Below are 23,443 nucleotides of genomic sequence, written 5' to 3'. Positions count from 1 at the left end.
GGAGCATAGTCTAATTTGCATTAATACCTTAGCTATACATAATGAATACAAATGAAATTTATATTTAATTTTTAACTTTAAAATAACCCATTAGATTAGTATCTTTTATGCACCCTAAAGTATGTGACAATTTTTTTAATTCAAAACCAATTAAAAATATAAACTCATATTTCAAAGAGTTTTCATTTTAAAAAACTAGTGAAAACTACTGGTATATTGGAAAATCAGCAAATTTTGTATCCAAAGACTTGGATTTGAGCTATGGCTCTGCTGTTTACCATGCTAACTTGGGTAAATCATGTAATCCATCTAAAGCCCTTGTTTCCTCATTTGCAAAATCAGTAAAAGAATAAAGTACCTAAATTATTGAGATATTATAAGGATCAAAATAGTGTATATCAAGTTCTCTGTGAATAATAAAGTCTATATAAATGCCAGTAACTTTTATCATGATTATATCAGTTCAAATATATTTTAAGATGCAAAACATAAAATAACTGAAGCACAAACTATCTTCAAAATTACTTAATGCTATGGATTTCAATCTAAAAGAAAAAATACTAGGTAGATTCCCCACCCTGAAACACTGCCTTGTTGTAGCGGGAGGGACTTGCGCAGCACCATTAAACTATGAGCTAGGAGAACTATGCCAGGAGGGGTTACCCAAAATGGAAAGGTCCCAGTGGAGAGTTCTGACTAAATGTGATCCACTGGAGAAGGAAATGGTAAACCACTCCAGTATCTTTGCCAAGAAAACCCCACAGACCAGAAGGGCGCGGCGTTTTATGGTCTACAGGATCGCGAAGGGTCAGACACAACTGAACAACAAGTAGCTCAGCAAAGAGTAAAATAAATTAAGATTTGTCCCATAAAAAATATACATTGTGGCAAGTGTTTTAAAACCAGGTTGAAACACACACACACACACACACACACACACACACACACACACACACACACATATGTATTTTAATGCTTGGGGAATATGAGAAAGAACAAGCCATTATTCTGCTGGGCTTGGTTCTACCCAGGCCTAGAAATCTTTCATTTCATAAACACTACACTGAAAAAAAAAAAATACAGCCCAGTCTTTATAACCACAGACTGGAGGAACTTTCAAATGTCGAGAACTTTGCTGACAATTTGAAAGCAGCTACAAACTCTTTGAAGAACAACATGCATTTAAGCTTCAGATGATTTTTTTAAAACAATCATTTTGCTGCTATATGACTTTACAAGGGGAGAAGGTCTTGTGGTCCATTACAAATCTTCTAAGGGAAAAAGCTTCAAATGTTACTTTCTCAAATCCTTTGTGAAGATTAATTCTTCTATGAATCTCAAGCTCAGTGGTAGAACACTCTCCACCAGGATAGGATGTTAAAAACAAAACACAGGGAACTTTGTTCTTTAGATTTAACCACTTTCTTGGTCCACTTTTTTTTTCCTTAAGTAAGAGGTTTCTAAAAATATATTTTCTAGGAACTTTAGACATATTTGTGGCAGCAATATTATTTTATACACCAATAGCCTTCAGAAGACATTACACTAGCTGAAACCAATTTTGTAAACAATTGGCTAGATTACCAAGATGGTGGCAAGCTGACTGGATTTTTTTGCCCCCTAGAAACCTGGTTTAAGAAAGAAATAGATTCTGTTCTGCTATATAGTGAATACTGCGACGCATGACAGCTCAATTTTACTGAACCTACCCAAGGTTATTTTACGGAGGCACACATCAGGTCAATGCTGCTGTTGATGTACTGGGAGGCAACAGCAGTAATAATAATGATGATGATGATAGCGATGGTGGTGGTGGCGATGAGGATGAAAATAAAAAGTGCTTTTACTTACATTATCTCATTTGCTCTTCACAACAACACTGTGAGGGAGATACTATTATTTGCCTCCACTTTGATGATGATTAAACTAATACTTGTTAGATGTTCAGTGAGTTGTCCTGGGACACAGAGCTAGTTAGTGTGTGAGGCAGAATTCAAAGCCAGTATTTCCTGATTCCAAGTCTAGCTACCTACTCGACACACTGCATTTTATCTCAAAATAAGTTCATTTGGAAGGAAAAGTTAAAAAAAGAAAAAGAGCAGGAGGGATGGAAGGAGGAAAAGAAGGAAGGAAGGAAAACAGGAAAGGAGAGAAGGAAGGACGGAAGGGAAGGCATCAAAGAATTGAAATTAACATACATAAAAAACAAGGGGAAAGCATTTTAAAAGAGTTGTTAAACTATTTTTATTCTGCTTTGTTGATTTTAAATTTGGCTAAATTCGCTAGCTTATAACCATATTCATAGGTACTTCAGGGGCATAAATGAGGCAATATAGCTTTCTAAAAGCCACTAATATTCGTTCTATCATCTGTTCCTTCTACAGAAAGAATTTTGTTCAATTTTTTTTAAAATGTTCTCATGGATTTAACAATACTCACCCTCTGTTTTATTCCCTCAAGTATTTTCATTATGCTTTTTTTAATTAATAGAAGTAAAGTTCCAATTTGGCAGCCTGGGATAGTTAAAGAAACAATGAAGGGGGGTGGGGGGCAATTCAGTTCAATCACTAACTGTATAAAACGCTGAATTTTCTGAAAATTGGTTTTATCGTCTGTAAAATAAACGGGTTGTATTATGTGATCCCTAAAGAAGCTTCTGGTTCTAACTTTCTAAGAACAAATTATCCAAATCAAAGCAATTTAAAATACATCAACCAACTTACTTCATTGGCTTTAAAGGAAAATATTCACTTTACAGAAAAGTAAATTATATTACAAACTAATAAAATTCAAAAACTAAGCAAATGTTTGTTTCATAAGCACCACTCTACTATAGAGCAGCTGAGGAGATAAAAGTTAAATAAAACACTCATGAAGCTTACACTCTCATTGGAGGATTAAAAACCATGCACATAGTTATCCCTATGACAGTAAGCACATGAGAGAAGTATAAAATCAACTGCTTACCTAAAGTCTGAAGGAAACGATTAGCAAAGGACGCTTTTGAGATGGGAATATAGGATGGGCAGAACTTCCATAGGTAAAGAGGAAGGCAGGCTATTCCCAAGCAAGGGGACCTCAGGCAGAAAAATACATGTCATGACAAGGAAACAGAATGACTCGGTTTGGCTGGACACCAGTGTGTGGAAGGGAACAATACGTGGTAAGGATGGAAAACTGGGGTGACGCCAGCCAGACTGTGGAGGGCATTAAAAAGCGGGCAAAGGGGATCAAAGAAGAATCTACTAAAGGAGAGATGGTAGTGGTTACAAAGACACACCGAGAAAAAGGAGTATGTAGTGTCTCTGAAGCCAAGGAAATGGACAGTTTTCAGCTATAGAAAGTGGCCAACAGTATCAATTACTGCAAAGAAGTCAAGAGGAAAGAAGACTTTCAAAAAAAAAAAAAGCCAAGATTTTACAATTAGTAGGTCACAGGCGATCTTTGAGAAGACAGTTCCCATATGACTGTGGGGGAAAAAGCCATCTAAAAAAGAAGAAAGAGGATAGTGGTAAGGAAATAGAGGCATGCACATACACAACTTTTTCAAGAGGGGAAAAGAGAAACTGGACATTGGATGGATGAGCCAACAGTCAAGGGACATCCTTCCTTTTAGAACTGGAGTAACAAAATCTGGTTCAAAGTTAGATACAGAGCTAGCAGAGAGAAATAAAGATAAAAGTTAAAACTAACCCTAAAAGTCAAGAAATCCAAACATAACGGGTGATAGGAGTTCCCAAAAATCATAGCACAGCTTTAAACTTAAGTAGCTCAGATTTTTGATGTTGTATTCAATAAAAATTCATCTCAATAAAACATACAAAATTAACTTTGTTCTATTGGATAGACTTGGTATACCATTTCATACATCTGAAGCTTCTTCAACTAAACCATGATTTCACCTATGAGGTACATTTTAATGCTACAAAATCTAATGCTGTTATTTTCAACATCATGAAATTCTCATACATATTAAGCAATCTATTTGGAGAACACTCACACCATAGTTTTTTTTTTCCCCCAAGTATATTTGGTGGGAATTTAGGAGACTTCCTACAAGTTTGAGAATCTTCTTTGCAAATACCTTATTGCGCAATTTCCTATTATGTAATTTATAGGGTATGTAATTAGGTTGCCCCTTAGTGCCTTCCCCTTCTATTCCTTTCCCATGGTAATATTCTTCTAGTTTTAGAAGAGATATAAACAGGGGCAATCAAGTTAAGAAAATACAAATCAATCAACTTTGTCACCAGTGAGCTGCCTTTCTGGCAGGATGAGTAGGGAAAGCCACTACAATCACTGATGAGCATGTAAAACTTTAAAACATGGTCTGAAAAAGGGTTTATTAACCTGGAAGAGGGGGAGACCCGAGTGAAAACGTTTTAAAAAGTATTTTGATAACCATTTCAATATAATTAGTTTCATTTGTGTTTAATATAACATTAAATAATATATTGGTCACTAATACATTGTTTTCTATGGTTAATAAAATCCTCTCTAACATATTTTAAGAATGTGATTCTGAGAGGGGGTCCATGGGCTTTACCAGACTGCCAAAGGGATCTACAAAAGAAATAATAAAAGGTTAAGGCCCTTAGGCCTAAAAGAACAATTTGCATTCTAAGTCTTGCACCTTAGTGGAGTATAAGGTTACTGTGAAAGAGAAGAACAGCTCTCCAAGCCACGCATGAGAATTACTCTCATTATTTCACTGTCACCTCTCACGTGGTAGCAAAAACAAGATGTTTTCCAGAAATTCTATAGTTATTAATTAAAACTATTCAGCTTCATCAGCCCCATTTATGTCTTAGCAAAATTTCACAAATTATCACTAACTCTAAATAGAATCTTCCTTAAATTAATCAAACTCATATAAGAAAGATATTTTATGAGGCACATCTATATTTAATTACCAATTCTAGTGGATGACTGGGTGTCTACAATTGGATATCTCAACATCTTAAAAACATTAAAATTTAGTCATTTTCCCACCCAATGGAAACAGGTTCTACTTCCCATCAGAATCACTGTAACCAGATCTCCAGCTCTGAAGGGGTCTTGTCTTCACCCTCTGATCTAACATCTGAAATGGTACAGGAATACGAGGTCAACTCAGCTCCACTTATTCTGAGCACTTTAGGGATAGCACCTCAAGTTGGAGTTTGTTTTTATGTGCCATTTGATTTGATTGTTTCTTGGTGTCCGATTTCTGCATTCCAGCAAATTTCTAGTAATGCCTTCAACACCACATGGCACTGCACTACATGCTGACAAAGAAGATAGTTAGACAGCTCAGTGGACAAAGCACTAGGGTCTGGAGTCAGGAAGACTCGAGTTCAAATCTGGCCTTAGACACTTGCTAGCTGCGTGACCCTGGGTAAGTCATTTAAGCTCTGTTTGCCTTAATCCACTGGAAAAGGAAATGGCAAACCACTCCAGTATCTTTGCCAAGAAAACCTCATGGACAGTATAGCCCATGGGGTCACAAAGAGTCAGACACGACTGAACTGAATAACATATGCTGACAAAGACACAGAAATAAATTAGACAGTGATCTGTCTTCAAGAACGTACAATCTAGAAAAGATGATGGCAAACATTTTGTTGTTCGGTCATTTCAGTCATGTCTGACTCTTCATCACTCCATTTGGAGTGTTCTTGGCAAAGATACTAGAGTGATTTGCCAGGAAACTGAAGCTAACAGGGTTAAGTGACTTGCTCAGGGTCACACACCTAGTAAGTGTTTGAGGCCAGATTTGAACCCAGGAAGATGAGTCTTCCTGACTCCAGGCCCAGCACTCTATCCACTGCAAAACTTAGCAGCCCCATATACATAAATGGCCTTAATACAAAATATGATTTATGTATAGAAGAGATATAAGGTGCTATTGAGAGTTTGGAAAAAGGAGAAATCCCTTTCTGCTTAAGGGTATCCAGAAAACTTTTATCGATGAGGTGACATTTCAGTGGAATACTGAAGAATAAGGAGGTAGGGGGAGGGGAAAAAGAAGATATATGCACTGTTAGATGGAAATTCATGCAGAGGTACAGAGATATGAAAGAGTAGGATGAGCATGAAGGATTAGTCTACTCTGACTAAGCACAGAGTAATGAAAGAGAACAGTATCATGGAAAAGTATTTAGAATGGAGTCTGATCATAGAGTACTTTGCACAGAGTCATGTCATAAAGAGCTGTGAAGACCAGCCTAAGCAGGCTGTACTTTGCTGAACAGACAATTAAAGGCTTTTGAGTAGGGGACTGGGGTGATCAAGTCTGTAAATTAGCAAGACAAATCTGGCAGCGGAGTGAGGGATGGATTACAGTAGGGAGAGACTGTACGAAGGGAAGCTCTCGGAGAGGAGATGATGGCGACGGTCTAGGTAAGAAGAAACTGAGGACTATGTAGGGTAGTACCAATGGGATAGATCAAAGAATTAGAGGATGATATCCTGGAAGGAACCTGGTTCATTTCTAAAGAAAAATGAGTCGCAGAGAGGTAAGTAACTGTCCAAGGTCACATAAGTAATAAAGAAAAAAAAAGCCAAGATTCAAATATGGATCCTCTTACTACCAACCCAGTGCTCTTCACACAACCTCTATCAGAAGAGGAGGAGAAAACAGTAAAAGATGCTCTAGAGGTAAAAAAAGATGGCACTTGGGAGCAAAAAGAAGGAAAAATACAAGACTGTGGGGACTGGGTAAGTGGAGAAGCCATTAAAAATTGTAACAAAAACAAGAACTAAAGAAGAAAGCACAGGTTTGGGGAGAAAATCATGCTTACTTTTGGAGAACATATAAGAATGAGTTATGACTTCTTTCTATGAAAGCGATATCTTCATTACCAAAATAAAAGCCTATAACTTATATAATAAGTTCCTAAAATATGCCAAAAAAAAAGAAGAAAAATATGAAACAAACCCAAGAAGAGCTCTGCCCCAAAAAGGAATCAGCTACCTAAACAGGATGTATGTAAGTACCCTGAGAGTCTCTCAGAGCTACTTGAATTTATATCAAAAGTGTTTCTTGTGGTCAGAAAACTGCTGTGTGCTCCTCTTCTCAGGAAATATATGCCAGCTTCCAGCTGCCCCAAGAAGCTTCGCATCTTTCACTGAAGCCAGCTGTGTCAAGACTCCCATCCATTCTTTCAATAAACTAACTAGATAGCTCAGCTTATCTAAACGGGCTGTCCTCAGCTGGGACATGTGGTGACATGGCAGGATCTGGTTCCTGCGCACGATTCCGACAAAGAACAAGCCATAAGACAGAGACATGTCAGTGCCCCTCACCCCAGTCTCTCCTCTGTTCCCATGACTGTTTCCCCCCCTGATAAAAGGGTATTTGGAAACAGTAGCCAAAAATGCCAGCTGTTTCTATGTAGCTCTCCCTCTCTCCACTTACCCCATTCCCACAGTGGTGAACTTCACCACTATGGAGAAGTTAACTGCAAACTTCTTTTCCTACCAATAGAAGGGTAATGACTCCAAACCCAAACTGGCGTTTTTCCCCCACTTGCTTCTTTTTGCAAATATATTAAAATATATTTTGAATAGTTCCACAGTTGTATTTTTCCCCTCATTCCACAACTCACTCATAAGGTCCCCAAGACAGCATCATATATTTCCTTATACCCTCCAAAGGACAGAGCACAATATCATGCACATACCAGGTAAGAAATAAATACTTGCTAACTGAAAAAAAAATAATAAATCTTCAAATCCTCCTCCTTTGTAATAATAAGCTCATGATTCTCAAAGCTAATTTATTTTTTCAGAGTGGTTCTTTTCTCTTCTCTCCCCTCACACATGATCCATCTGACTCCAATCTTCAATCACCTGATACCTGGATGAAAGGTTCCTAACAAGTTTCCTTGACTCCTTTCTACACCCAGCACAGAGGCCATCATCTACTTCCTCAAACACTATTTCCCTGTTACTGAGATACAGAAGAAAACTACCATGGTTTTTGTTGGCCTCCACTGTCAATTTTGAAATGCTAATGAGCTTAGTAATCAACATCCTTCGACTGGCAAATTCAGTAAAATCCAATGATTTTTCTCCACAGATTCCCCCTCTTAACACTTTCTTCTTTTGGCTTCAATCACACTTCGTTCTCATGATTCTCCCTCTACCTCGCACTTCTCCTGAAGGAAGACAGGTGATCTAGAGTGAGGAAGAACTAAGTTCAAATCGGGCCTCAGACGCTTACCAGCTATGTAATCCTGAACATTTAACCTGTTTGGCTCAGTTTCCAAAACTGTAAAATGGTGATTAAAATAGCACCTGCCTCCCAAGGCTGTTGTGAGGCTCAAATGAGATAATATTTGTAAAGCGCTTAGCAAAGTGCCTGGTACTTTAAGGTGTATGCTCCTTGAGGGCAGGCACTGTCTTTTTTATTAATTGTGTGGCCAGCATTTAGCACAGTGCCTAGAACATCGTAGGCCCTTAATAAATGTTTGTTGGATTGGTACATAATAGGCGCTATATAAATGCTTATTCCCTTCCCCTTTCACTATCTCCTTCACAGGTTAATAGCGTCTTTATTTCAATAAAACAACAAACATTTATTAAGTGTATACAGTGGTATATCTTTGGGATAAAAAGACCACCCATGCCCTTCAAAGGGCATATATTCTAACAGTGGAGACAAGGTACACAGACGTACACGAACACACGTGAGGACTGGATCTGTGATCTGACTGGCAATGCCTAGGCAAGGAAATGCCCTTTACGGATGCAGGTTAGCACCTTCTGAGAGTTTCCTGGAGCACTCAGATGTTAAGTCGCTTTCTCAGGGTCACATAGGTGGTGTGGGTCAGAAGGAGGACCTACATCTTGCAATACCAAGCCCAGCTCCCTGTTCACAACACCACACTGACTTGAGGGTATTCACAGAGAGAGGAACTTGAGGGCAGTCTTGAAGGAGGCCAGGGACTCTTAAGAGTTAGGGGTGAAAGGGGCATGCATTCTAGGCATGGGAGTCAGCCACAGATATGGAAGAGGGAGGGATATATGAAGAAAGGCAAGAAGGCATGGATGGCTGGCTGGAATAGAGAGTGTGGGATGGGGAATATATCTAACAACACTGGAAAGGTAGGATGGGGCCAGACTGTAAGGAATTATAAACAGCAAAGTCAACAGCAAGTCACTGAAAGGTACTGATTGGGGTGTGGAGAGAGGGAAGGATGACAAAGCTGGATCTGCCCTTTCAGGAAAATCCCTTTGGGAGCTGTGTGGAGAGTCTTGGGACAGGGAAATCAATTAAGAGGCTATTTCAACAATCAAGCCAAAAGGCGATGAGGACCTGAACTAGGGTAAAGACAGTGGGAGTGGAGAAAGGGGGAAATATATGAGAGATAATGATAATAATGTTAATAGCTAACATTTCTACAGTACTTAGTATGCAGCAGGCACTGTGCTAAGCACTTTCCAATGATTTTTTCATTTGAGATGCTGTGGAGACAGGGACAGCAAGAGCTGGAAACTGATTTTGTGAGTTGGGGGAGTGGGAGTGAGGAGTGGATGACAACAGGTTTGTAAACCTAGGTGACTGGAACGATGGTGGTGCCCTTGACAGTAGGCATGGGCCTGGAAAAAGATAACAAACTTAACAAACATGTTAAGTCTGAAATGCCCATAGAACACTCACTCCAAACTTTCCAACAGGCAACAAGTAGTGGGATGTAATTCAAAGTCAGTCCATCGGTCAGAAGGCATTTATTTATTAAGTGCTTACGATGTGGTAGGCCATATACCAAAAGCGATGAGGCTCCAAAAAGAGGCAGGAATAGCCACTCCCTACAAGTAGCTCGCATTTTAAGGGGAGAGACACGGAAAAGAAATGTACATACAAGACCTGAGCAGCATAAGGGGGAGGTAATCTCAGAGGGAAGACGTTAGCAGCGGGTGTGGGTGCGGGGAGCGGAGGGGGCAGATGGGATAGGGGATAGAGACCAGGGAAAAGGCACCTGCAGAATATGGGACTTGCAATGAGATCAGGAGGTGGAACATTCTCTGGAATGAGGGAAAGGCAGCAAAAGGAGGCTGAGTCAGGAGAAAGAATGCTGTGGGTGAGGGAGGAATGGCCAAGAAGGCAGAGCATACGGAGAAGAGTTAAGAAGACTGGAAAGACAGGAAGGGGTTACATTATGAGGAGCTTTAAAAGGCAAGGGATTTTAATATGACACCGAGACTTCAAAATTTAATGTCATCTTGATCACATCACACACACACTCAATCTCTCTCTCAAAACTGAAAATTAGGAGGAATCAAAGGAAAGAAACAAGGAAGGAAACAAGTATTTATACAGCACCTACTATGTGCTATGCACTGTGCTAAGGCTTTACAAATATCATCTCACTTTATCCCCACAACAACACTGGGATGTAAGCACTATTATTATCCCCACTTCACCGGTAAGGGAACTCAGGCAGGCAGAGGTTAGGTGACTTGGTCAAGGTCACATAATGATTATGCATCTAAGGCTGGATTTAAATTCAGGCCTTCCTGATTCCAGGCTCACAAGGCCACCTAACTAAATCCAAACAGTCATTTTGCAGATAAAATGTGAAGTAGAGTTAGATATATAGCACATTATTACAAGAAGAGAAAAGATACCTTCAATCATTTTTTTCTCTGTAGACAGTTTAGCAGCCACAGATGGAACTTGATACAAAAAGTCACAGAGAAAAGTGGAATGTGAAGATTCTTGAGGTAATCCACTTTCAAAATGAATGTCATGTTTGGGGAAATCTATAAAGAAAAAGAGAATAATGTCCTTTTTTGTGTACAAAAACTACAAATGAAATGCAAAGATTTCATAAACAGCATGCAATATTTATTTTAAAGAATACATATTTTTATGCTACATGGTGTTTGCCAGCACTCAAGTCATATTCCAACTAAACTCTAATTTGATGTTGATTCAATCATTTGTGTTAGATGAACTGTTTATATATCTACAATTCACATAATTATGGTAACGTATTTTGCTTCTTGAACTTTTCCCCAAAATGCAATAACTACTTTGGAAGTTCTTATTCGCAAAATCAAATTTTGGTGAGGATGCGTAAAACTTTACTTACTAGCAATAGGTCACTCCTTGGTTATTCTTTATACTTCTTATCCCCAAATCACATGAGTCAATAATAAACATTTATTAAGTGCACTGTGCCAGGCACTAAGCTGAGGTCAGGACATATAAAAGAAGCAAAAGACTGTACAGTCCCTGCCCGCAAGGAGCTTACAATCTAACGGATGTTGACATTTAATTCTATTTTAATGTTATATTCAAATTACATATGCATAGAATTAAAGATCTGAAGAAAATAAAATGGTGAGTGAAAATTTACCTGAGAATTTATTGTGATAGAGAAATTCCATTTGCAGACTTTGTCCAGCTTTCTTAGCAAGTAAGTAGGGGGTGCTGTAAACAGGATCTCCAGTTGCACACATTACATCAGCTCCACTAAACAACAACGCCATTGTTTCAAGAACATCTGGTTTAACTACTGCAGCACACAAGGCCTAATTAATATTAAAAATTTAAATATATACTAAAATATTTTAGACTCATCATACAAAATCAATAATCCAATTTTTTACCCTCAAATGCAACAACTGGTTGTTGTTGACAGTGGCTGTATACTTAATTCTCAATAAATTAAAAGATTTTAAAATGAGACTGTGATGTCTTTAAGTCACACTCACAAAAAGCATTCTTTTCCCATCTAAATTATAATGTGCCAAAAGAGCTTTCAATTCACATCTCTCTACATCAAAGATGATTATGTTTAAATAAAAGAAAATCCCCCAAATACGCTGTATTTACTTGAAAACTTTTATCCCCTAAATATGCATATGATCGATATTCTGAGACCTGACAGCATTTTTTTTTGCATTTTTTTTTTGGAGGGGGAAAGCAGGACAATTCGGGCTAAGTGACTTGCCCAAGGTCACCCAGCTAGTAAGTGTGCCAAGTGTCTTGAGGCCGAATTTGAACTCAGGTCCTCCTGACTCCAGGGCCGGTGCTCTACTCACTGTGCCACTTAGCTGCCCCGACCTGATAACATTTTTAGGAAAATAAAGATACAATTCTATGTAAAGGTGATCCAGGATCACCTAAATTAATTGACCTCTTTTCCTTCCCTATGGTTCTATTATTACCTGCTTCCCACTGTTATGGTGAAAATGAACAGCATTATCTCTTAAACTATTGGTGAAAAAGAACAGCATTACCCCTCAAAATATTGCAAAACACCAGCTTAAACAAAGATAGCATTCAGTCTCACAGTCTCTTGTCTGAATTATATCATCACTGGAATTTTAGGTTTAAAAGAGCCCAAGGCATAATATGAAGGGGAAATTTCAAATCTCCCTTTTTTAAACTGTCTATATGGGTAGAAAACAGTAAAGACTGAAAATAAAGACAGTTACAACAGAAATGAATGGTGCCACCAAAGAAAATAAGAATAGAGTTGATATACTGACAAAGATCTGATGATGTAGCAGTAAAGACGTCAGAAGAGTTCAAACAGACACTACTGTACAAATAATGTAAAACTAAGCATCCTATAAGAAGTTAACTGTAATTGGAAATTACTTGCCATGTGTTACAAAAATCTGTTATTCCCATGTACAACCCTTCACGTTAGCTTAAAACATGATACATGAATCTCATATTTCCAATAGCAAATAATAAACCAAATGTATTAATTGCAAATTAATGAATGAGAACACTTTGGGGGTTAGCCGATAATTGAGCAAAATTAACAAATGAATTTAGATTTTTAGATACATGACATGTAATGAAATTTACTTTTCACACACACACACACACACACACACACAAAACCCAAAAACTGAAGAATAGTCATTGTTTACAGACTTGCTAATTCTTTAGCCATTTTCTTCATTTGTTATTTATGCTTGGAACTATTATAAGTTTAAGGTTTACCATGCAGCTTCAATGTACAGGTTTTTAAGGCTCAACTTTTTTTACAAGGCCTAAGGCAAAAGACAGTTCAGAAAAGCCATAATTTATTTTTCATATGTTATAAATGTATTCATATAAATAAATTTATTTTTCATATATCCAGTATTCCTAGTCCTGGCAGACTGGTAAGGTAAATATACTCTGGTATTTATTATTTATACTCAAAATTCATTAATAAACAGTAAGAATTTAATGGTTAAAAGCTAAATCGACATAATTTAAAAATATAAAAATACTAGTTTTTCCAAATAACTCATAAGCAGCTAAAAGTAGTGGTGGGTGGATTAATTAACCTTCTACTACCATAAGTACATCTCTGCCTGAAAATGTGTGATCTTTAAAAAAATCTAAAATATGCAGAACATCTTGAGAAATATTAGATTCCCTGAGATTCTGAGATACTGCCCAGCATGATCAAAATAAATTTTTAACCACTCAAAATACAATCTTCGTGGAAAGTAAACCTCCTTTGACACATGAAGACAGGAAAAAATAGAAGCAACAACAAAAATATGCATGCGGTGCTAGGGGAAAGATGGGCAGTCCCTGGAGACAGCTAATTGGAGCTGCAAGTGCCTTAGACTGCATCTTTCCATGGGAAGAAAGGGGAGGAGGAGGAGGAAGTGGTCCTTACTTGTCTCGAATAAAAAAAAATGCCGTATTTTTAGATAGAAAGGTGCAGTAATGAAAATGTGATAAAATGGATGGAAAGGAGTAAATTGATGAAAATGAGATAAAATGTAACCATTAAAATGGGCAACTCTACCGCAACATGATGAGCACCTAGATGGTACAGTGGGTAGAGCACTAACCCTGGAGTCAGGATGACTCATCTTCATGAGCTCAAATCTGGCCTCAGACACTCACTAGCTGTGTGACCCTGGGCAAGTCACTATAACCCTGTTTGCCTCAGTTTCCTCCAGTATCTCTGCCAAGAAAATCCCAAATGGGGTCAGGAAGAGTTGGACAGTTACGTTCAGTTATGAAGAACAGCTTATTCCCTATAATGCTGAATAAAAGAAGTACCAAAATACTTGGTCATTTCATCACAGAAGTTATATAATAGAAATTAAACTCATACTTCCCAGATAAAGTCATAAATTACTTCCTTTCCTTCACCACTTACACATCTATAAAGGGAAATGTGAAAGCCTCCTAATCAGCTTTATCGTACCTTGTTTAATTCTTCTTTGGTAAGAAAGGCTAAAAGAGTTTTTCTGAATCGTCCTTCTTTATATTTCTGAGTAATAAAAAGTTTTCTTTCTTCTACTGGAGCATCTATGTGTAATTCTTTATCTTTTTGAAGATTTCCAGCCCAAAAGTCATTTGCTCTTTTGTTTCCAATGACAATAAAAAGCTGGAAGAAAAAATTTTAGACATACAGAAATGTGACTGTAAAAACATTTTTCAGACTTTAGTTTTGCTAGAGGGGTCCAGAACTAGTCGTTTTTTTTAATGGGCTGAGCATACAGATTAGAATTAAAAACCAGTTTACTACCTAAAATGAGTATAAACACATACAAGCACCCACCTTTTTTTCCTCATAAAATAAGACTAACTAGTAGAAGGGCATTCAATTTTAAGCACAGCATAATTGTTCCCCATGTTTAAAATTTTGTTTCAAGGAAAAACACACTAATTTTTATTATTAGATATCATAATGTTTATAATTTAATCTCTATGGCAACGATAACTTTCTTCTTATTTATGTCCCTGGGAATTAGAGATACCTAAATGTGATTTTAAAAAATGGCCTTCAAGTACAGTAGTAATAATGAGAGAAAAGCTGCTGAACATATGGAGCTAAGAAACACACAATAGGCTCTGTAAAGGAAGAAGCAATTATTTGCCATCGGAGGAAATATGATATAGACCCAAGATTGAGATATCATCCAATAAGAGTTGAAGGAAGAGAAGACAAGGAAAAGTTATTGGTGACTGCCTGCTGTGGGTAATGAGCCAAGTATCAACCTACAGCTAGAACGAGGAGGTCACTGGTCTTGCCTGGGCATGTATTCAAGACATAATAACTAATCAACCAACACAGACTAAGCACCTACCATGTGCCCAGGACTCTGTCTCCTTCCCAAGGACTGTTAAAACAGATGATTCCAAAGGCACAAATCCAGACACCTGCTAGAGCTATCTAGCAAATGCATAGCAAACAATATTTTCTTGACTGCCTTAATAACAATTCCAATAACGAATCATTCAGAAAGTAAAAGAATGTGGAAAATTCTATTGTAGATAAAGTGAGAACAAGTCTTTGGTGTGGAGTGGAAATGATGGGAATCTTGTGGGGAAGTAAACCACTCCATCTTAGGATTTATAAGAACAGGGAAGCTATCAATGGTCTAAAGGAACCCTGGATTGTGGGAGAACAGATTTCAAAAGTATTCAGAGAAAAGACAGGAACGAAATGACAGACTAGAATTCCACAAGGGCAGTCAAGCTGGGAGTGGGGAGCTTTTGAGAACGAAATTCTGAGAAAACACAAAGAAACCACTGTGATGGGTAAGAAAAAGAGCTGTTTTAAAAGACCAGTAGATGCATCAACCAACCTGGAATTTTTAAAAACACATAAAGATGGAAACAAGGGAAGGTTAAAAAAAAAAAAAAAGGATGAATGCAAACATGTTCCACAGACCTGTAGGAACAATATCAGGTATGCTGAAGTTCACAATGAGCTGAAACCACTGAAAAAAGTTAGGAACAAAAAGGGTTTTGTTAGCTCTTTTAGGCAAAGGAAGAAGATTAAAGGAGGAATAAGATGACAGTCCAGAGGGAATGGGAAGATGACAGTTGATGGCAGAGAAAAGATAGAGCTGCTGAATTTGTATTTTGCTCAAGTGTGTAATGCCCAGGAGGGGATATTTGGACTGCAAAGGACAGGACAAATATGGCTAGCAGAAAGTCAGTACCCAAGGTAGAATATGAAATAACAATAAATGACCTAGCTGAATTTATCCAATTCCATAAGATTTTACTATGCCAGTACTGCAGTAAAAAAGTCAAAAAGAAACAGTGCTCACACCTCAAAGAGTTCACACACTACTGGAAAATCCTTAGGTCAAGTCATACGGCCCAGATGTAATATATCCTCAGATAATGAAAGAACATATATTGTCCAGGTTTTCAAAAAAGGGACGTGAACAAAAGCCACAAAACTCAGAACAATGAACTTTATTTTGATTCCTAGAAAAATCCCAGAACGTATTTTTAAAGGACTGCTTAGTAAATATCTAGGAAAAGAAGTAGTTAATTTAAAGATTCAACATGACTTCACCATGAAATGGGCCTTGAAGATTACACTTTTCTACATTAAAAAGAGAGAGAGGGAAAGAGAGAAAACCAGATCAGGTACAACTACCGCTGGGGAAGAAGTCTTTAAAAAAAAAAAAAAAAGGAAAAGAGGCACTCACAAAAGATTAAACAGCTAATTTTGATTATTAAAATTAATTTTTTGCATGAATGGAATCAACGTGGCTAAGATAAAAAGGGCAGCTGTTAGTAAAAACAATCCTTACCTCACATATCTCTGATAAAGATTTAATATCTAAGAGATACAAGGAAATAACACAAATATATAAAACTAAGAGCTATCCCCCCACTAGATGTATTCAAATAATATGACCAAACAGCTCTAAAAAAAGAACTGCAAACAATTAACAACCACAGGAAAGAACTGTCCAAATCTTTAATAAAATAAATCCAAATCAAAACAAAACCGAACTTTCACTCCAAATTCAGCAAATTGGTAGTTATGGAAAAAACTGGGAATAGTCAATGTTGGAGGGGCTTTGGAAAAAAAAGGTACATTAAAAAACTACTGAAACTTTGAACTGGTCCAATTATTTCTGCAATTGGGAATTCTGCTTAAAAAACTAACTATAATATCCATATTCTTTGACTTAAAAATCTCATTGCTAAGCATATTCCCTAAGGAAGTAAAAAAAAAAAAGTTTCCATATGCACCAAAATGCATACTACAGAAGCACTTGTAGTACCAAATCAAAGTTCAAAGTAGACGCCCATGGATTGGGGAATGGTTATTCATACCATAGGAGGATTAGCTTAAGGAACTGAGAATGTTAAAACTTGAAAACAGAAGACTTACGGGGGATGAGATACCCATCTTCATCTATATTTAAGGCTGTCAACTGGAAGAGGAATTAGACTTACACGGTTTGGCACCAAAAGGCAAGACTATGGGTAGAAATTGTAGAGAGGGGAATTTAAAGCATGATGTCCGAAGAAAGTTCTTAATAATCAAAGCAAACCCAAAGTGGAATGGCCTGCCTCAAGAAGCAGTAGGTTGTCTCCCACTGAAGGTCATTAAGGTCTTTAAAGTAAACAGTAGATGACTGTTGAATATTGTTGAGATCATCTTTTAGCTATAGGTTGGACTCATGAGTCATTGGGGTATCTTCTTATGGTGAAATTCTGTGAAGAGCAAAATACTGGACTTTGGTTTATTAAAAAAGCAAATTTTAGCTTCTGATTCAGTTATTTATGCTCTTCCCAGTTCTTAAATGGATCCACTTCAGTGCTGGTTTCTTTTTTTGGTCCCCTTAATCTGGTTCAAAGAAAAAGCAAGTCAACCCTGTGGCAGTAGAAGAGTACTGAACTGGAAGTCAGAAGACCTGAGTTTGAACCAAGTTCTACCTTGTTCTTGTGGCGGAACAAGGTGTATCACCTTGGAAAAGTCACTGAGCCACTCTGGACCTCAATTTTTCCATGTAAAATGAGGAGGTTGGAGTAGACCTAGGGTTAGAACGAAGGTTCTAAGACCCCTTTCAGAACTGTCCATGATCCTATTTACTGAAAAAATATTTAATGCTACAGAAGTTTTTTAAATATATGTGGATACATTTATGTGTATATACTGAAACATACTGTCATTTAAGAAGTACAGCTATATTAATTATATCATACTATATCATATTATACACTGTATTCTATCATATTTAGTCATTATTAAACGGCTATATTTAGGTTTTTTTATATAGTTAGGATTTTATGTAAAAGCTACTGAACCATTTGATGCCCATCAGATGACATCCTTTATATGGGTACTTCCTGTCCCATTAGCCACACCCCTTTGTCAGTTAGGTCAAAATACATTTCTGGATCATACCTCGATGAGTTCATTGCTCCAAATGCTGGCATCCATTTTTAGACTACGAACTTTTGAATCTTTTGGTCCTAAAGATCTGTGTTGTCCTGAAGGATAAAAAATAAATTAATACAAGTTTATCAACTTATGCATTTTTTTTTCATTTAAAGTGGCCCTTTAAAGAAAAAAACTGTTTCTTGCCAATAATATTTTACAAATTCAATTCAAATCAAGAAATATTTACTAAGCCTATAATGTGTGAATTATTAGAAGCACTAGGAAAAGAACGTTTTTGTTTTTAATTTTTTTAAAATAGTCCTTATCTTTAAGGAATTTTCATTCCACTAGAAAAGCTGTGATGTACACACGGCTAAGTATGGCTCAAGGAAGAATGTGATAGGTGAAACGCTGGGTAAAGATAAAATTTATAAAATAATAAATTTAAAGAGGGAAAAAAACACTTTGGAGAAGGCTTCACAAAGGAAGCAGCATTTGAGATGGACCTTGAAAGAAGACAAAGATTCTAAAGTGCTGAGATTAGGACGATGAATATTCCAGGGATGGGAGACAGCTAGCATGAATTCATGGAAACGAGAGACAGACAAATGTCAAGTTTGCAGAACAGGCAGTAACTCAGGTTGACCAGAAGACTGGGTACACAAAGGGGAATAATGTTAGATGAGGTTGGAAAGGCAAATTGAAGCCAGTTTGTGGAGAGCTTAAAATGTCATGCTAAAGACGTTTAAAAAAAAAACTGTAAAGAAAACAGCAAGTTAAGAAGAGTGAGTTCCAAATGTAGGCAGATGAGTAGGTTCAAATCTTTGCTATATCCTTCCTCTTGTCATTTTCATCCCTCAAAGGAAAAGCAACAGAGATGACAATAAGACTTTTGCTCAGTTTCTCAAGGCTAAAGGGAAGGTAATTCATCATTCTATTGCTTATTTTCCACATGATACAACATTGTTATGAAATTGTTCATTGTAGGGACAACTACTGAAGGCTTCTGACATACTCTGTACTGGTCAAGCAGCACACATAAACACTGCGTTCAAGCCTGGATTCCCTATTTTAGTAAGGATAGCATCAAGCTGGAACTTGCCCAAAGGTGGTAATGAGGATGGTGACAGGATTTAAAAGCTTGTCATACAAGGTTCAGTAGAAAATAGTGGGAATTTTTAGCCTGAAGAAGAAAATACTTGGGTTACATGAACTCTATTTTCAAATATCTTTAGGAACTGACATATGGGAAGGAGAGTAGATTTTTGCTTGCTGCTTAGGAAAAATGTGTGGGCATCACAGAGAGGTAGATTTTGGCTTAATATAAGAAAAAAAATTCTAATAATTAGAACTACCTAAAGGAGGAATGGGTTTTCAAAGGTGCCAGTGACTTCTCTATAACTAGGGCTCTTTAAGACAGGATTTAACAACCACCTAAACTGTTGTAAAAGGGACTACTCTTCAGTTATGAGTTAGACTTGAAAACCCTTTAAGGTTACCTACTAACTCTTGAGATTCTATGATTTTACAATTCTATGAAATTAGTAAACATGAACTTAAAATGTACCTACATTCTCTAGCATCTTTAAAAATTTCAAACATAAGCATCCTTTTTAGAAGACAGAGAATAAAAAGGTCACGGTATAAGACACATGCCTAAAACCAAGAAAATAAAGCTTGATGCTTTGAAACTGTCATTTTTTTAAAATCCACATATGGATCAGTTGATAAGAAATGTGAATACATGCTTAGAACATTTAGCATTTCACATCTCACTGAGTCACATCCAACGAAGGTTTACAAGCATCATTGTCATCAGCAGCAGCAGCAGCTAGAGGATCTGACCCATGACAGAACAAAGGGCTGGATGCACAGCATCCCACTCCCCCTGTACCAGCAGCATTGCTCATCGTTAATTACCTGCACACTTCTTACAAATGACAACACAGAGATTGATGGATGCCCAGTCAGGATCTGGTGCTTTACAATCAGCACAGTTCTTGTTTGACTCATTGAACCAAATCTTCTCAGCTACTTCATAATCCGAGAGAGTTTCTGCTATCGATTGCTGCACGGCTTCAATCCACTCTTGCTTCTCTTTTTCCGACTCTGCTGTAAAGCTGAAACAATTGACTTTTCTGTCTTATTGATCTCCATTGTAAAGGCCAATTAAGCAGAGGGTATGGTTTGCATAGTCATTGCATTCAAAGATGGAATCACAGTTTAAAAATCTGCCCTCCATACAAATTTAAGAGTGATGGCGATTGTTTTTAATCTGCTTTTAGTTGAAATCATCAGAAATATCCAATTTTATTTCTCAAAATAAATTAAGGACTATTTTCCTTTCTATGTTTTTGGCTTTACGTATTTTAAAAGCAAATAGTCATAAAAATCTTTCCTGACCACAGTGCTACTCTTACCTTCGTATATCATGAAAAACTTAAAACTTTGCAAGTAGTAGACAAAGAATACTCAAAAAAAAAAAAGATTTGGAGAAGTTTCAGGTCTGTAACTTGATCCTCGATTCACAAAGCACCTCCTAGCCATGCAGTTTAGCTTTAAACTAAAGCTAACAATGATCACGTTGCACATCAGAACTGGGGATTTAAGACTTAAAAACTAAAAGTGAGCTAAACATCAGATGGATTTGAGGAAGTTTAGGAACTACCAGAGTTCCCACAAATGATTGTTCTCTAGAGCGGATTTATGCAATCGTCAAGGGTGGTTAGGTAGTGCAGCAGTTAGAACTGGGAACTTGGAACCAGAAAAACCCGAGTTCTAACACTGCCCAACTGTGTGACCTTAGGCAAGTCGCATTACCTCTCTCAACCCTCATCAGTAAAATAGCAATAATAACAGGTATGTAGGGAGGATAAACTGAGACAACACATGAAAAATGCTTTGCAAACCTTAACGCACTGTGTAAGCACTAGCTATTATTCAAATCATGAGATAATTCACAGATATAATTGTAATGTTCTTAGTTTTGTCCACTCAGCAAACATAATAGCTCAGCACATTAAAAATGTGACCTTTTGCTGGATATGCCACAAAGTAGATAATATTACTTTTCTAAAAATGTATAAAACCTTTAATTTTCTCCTCAAAGTATATGCTATATTAAGATGCAAGAGAATCCAAAGAAGTCTGATAAATGCTACACCATCCCTGGAAATAAAGAACTGGCTTATGGGGTGAGGGTTTTTGGTTTTTTTTTTGAGAAGTTGAAGAATTCACAATCACCAAGATATTCACAAATTTGGCTCCTACACAAATATCTGGTCCTACACAGGAACCGGTGGTCCCCATACTTAAGTTTGTGATTGGGGCTGGAATTTGTGGATGCAAAACTAAATGTGTTATTCAATATCCAACCATCGCCTTTAAATTGCAAAGACTAAATGCTCCATTTGTGAGCGATGTCCTTGGTTTCTTGGTGTAAATAGAATAATAACTTTAAACAGGATAACAAAAATCTCCAACTAATTATATTTAAAGTCCCTTGAAGAGATTTATTATATAATCACTTGGCCCAAGATTATTTCTTAGGCCTCAAAACTAACACCATGGGTACAGGTGACTCGCAATAATTTATTTATCAAGTCAGTATTCATTATATAACTAGGATTATGTGAGGTTATAGAGGGAATACATTCCTTGACTTCAAAGTACTTAAAATCTTATTTTGAAAGGAATTTTTCTGAAGTAGAGAATGAAGCAAGACAAAACTTAGTGGCAAACTATGCTTATTCCAGGATCTGCTATATATTGTGGGCAACTCTCCTTACTGATGTAGATCACACCACAAGTAAATAGCTTAGAATTGTGCTGCCCTCTCCCCTACCCCACCAAAAAAATCATCATCATCATCACCTGGTGACCAATATCCTGGCAATGAGATAAAATGTTTAGGACAACAAATGCTACAAAAGGTCTTGAAGGTGAAAAGTATACAGGAAAAGATTTATCTGGAAAGGCTTCAAGTGTACATATGGGTCTTGTAGGAAGAGGGGGATTTAGATAGGCAAAGAGAAACCATAGCATTGAATGGAAAGGAGTAAGGCTTGAAGAAGCATGTGAGCTCTTTTCCCCTTCTATCCCCTTACTGTTAATTTCCATATAGATTTATATCTGTAGAGGGAATCGCTTATTTGCTGATAGGAAAAAAAAATCAAGTCTTTCTAAGTCTAATCAGAAGTAACACAAAATTGTTGTCATTCAGGTGTTTCAGTCATGTCTGACTCTTCGTGACCCCATTCGGGCTTTTCTTAGCAAAGATACCGGAGTAGTTTTCCATGCCTTTCTCCAGCTCATTTTACAGGTGAGGAACTGAAACAAACAGGGTTAAGTGGCTTGCCCAGGGTCATAAAGTAAGTGTGTCAAGCTGGATTGGAACTTGGGTCTTCCTGACTCCAGGCCAGCATTCTATCCACTGTACCAACTGCTGCCCTAACACAAAACCGGTGGGTTACATATTTCTTTGGACTTGTTGATATTCTAAAACTATTTTGTAAGGCATTTATTTAGCAGCAAACAGAGAAAAAAGGCAAGTCACTACAAATAATTTCACTGTTCAACTAGTTCATCTTAAATACAAGATCAATAACTTAAAACTTAAAGAATTAAATTCGTCAAAAGCACTAAAATAGTGAAAGATTTTAAATCTTACCTAAAACTTCTGTAGGGAGTGATTATTTCAAAAGATTGTTTTACAGTCCGATCCACATGCTTTACATTTGCTAAATTCATAGGAATTACAGTAATACCAAGTCCACTCTTAAAATCCTAGTTTGGAAATACAAACATTCAAAAATTTTAAAATATGCATATTTTTAAAAGTTGAATCCTTTTATAAAACATCGAAATTCATCATTTTAGTAATCATACTTATTGAATATAAAACAAATTTTAAGAAGATGAGTTTGAAAGATTTCTTTTTCTCCCTAGAGTTATTTTTGTTACTCTCAAAACCATATGATATTCTAAGATTTACTGTTTGGATGTTAATGATTTATTATTTGCTTTCCTTCAAGTGGAAGATAAGCTGACCAGCACATAGTCCCTAAGGGCAATATATTTTCTCTGTTTTTAAAGGCAGGCATGATTACTAAAACTTATAAAAATATTACCTTTGATCCAAAATATTTGAGGAAAACCCTGTATTTATTCATGCATCCTGGGTAGAAGCATTATTCATTTTAAGATGTAAATAATAACATGTTCTCTTGCTATATATTTCTCTTTCCATTTTTAAATTCCCAAAATTGTGGTTTTTCATAGAAGTATCTTTCCTAGAAAATACTTGTGTTACTAATGCTGGGTGCCATTAAAACATATCA

General features: G+C 36.9%; 1 protein-coding gene across 2 annotated transcripts in view; it reads right to left on the bottom strand.

Moving 5' to 3' along the window:
• Positions 1-23,443, bottom strand: part of ARAP2 (ArfGAP with RhoGAP domain, ankyrin repeat and PH domain 2) — a 199,225-nt gene that overhangs the window by 96,062 nt on the left and 79,720 nt on the right. For both annotated transcript variants that reach the window (XM_036763354.1, XM_036763355.1), the window contains exons 9-14: positions 22,774-22,889; positions 20,025-20,224; positions 18,129-18,214; positions 14,166-14,348; positions 11,349-11,523; positions 10,615-10,749 (exon numbers count right to left, since the gene is read on the bottom strand). In XM_036763354.1, coding sequence (XP_036619249.1) covers positions 10,615-10,749; positions 11,349-11,523; positions 14,166-14,348; positions 18,129-18,214; positions 20,025-20,224; positions 22,774-22,889 — 895 coding nt within the window. The remainder of the gene's footprint in view (positions 1-10,614; positions 10,750-11,348; positions 11,524-14,165; positions 14,349-18,128; positions 18,215-20,024; positions 20,225-22,773; positions 22,890-23,443) is intronic.

The sequence above is a fragment of the Trichosurus vulpecula genome, chromosome 6, assembly GCF_011100635.1.
Source record: "Trichosurus vulpecula isolate mTriVul1 chromosome 6, mTriVul1.pri, whole genome shotgun sequence".
Taxonomy (NCBI): domain Eukaryota; kingdom Metazoa; phylum Chordata; class Mammalia; order Diprotodontia; family Phalangeridae; genus Trichosurus; species Trichosurus vulpecula.
Note: the sequence above shows the minus strand (reverse complement) of the source record. Positions and strands in the feature narration are given on the sequence as shown.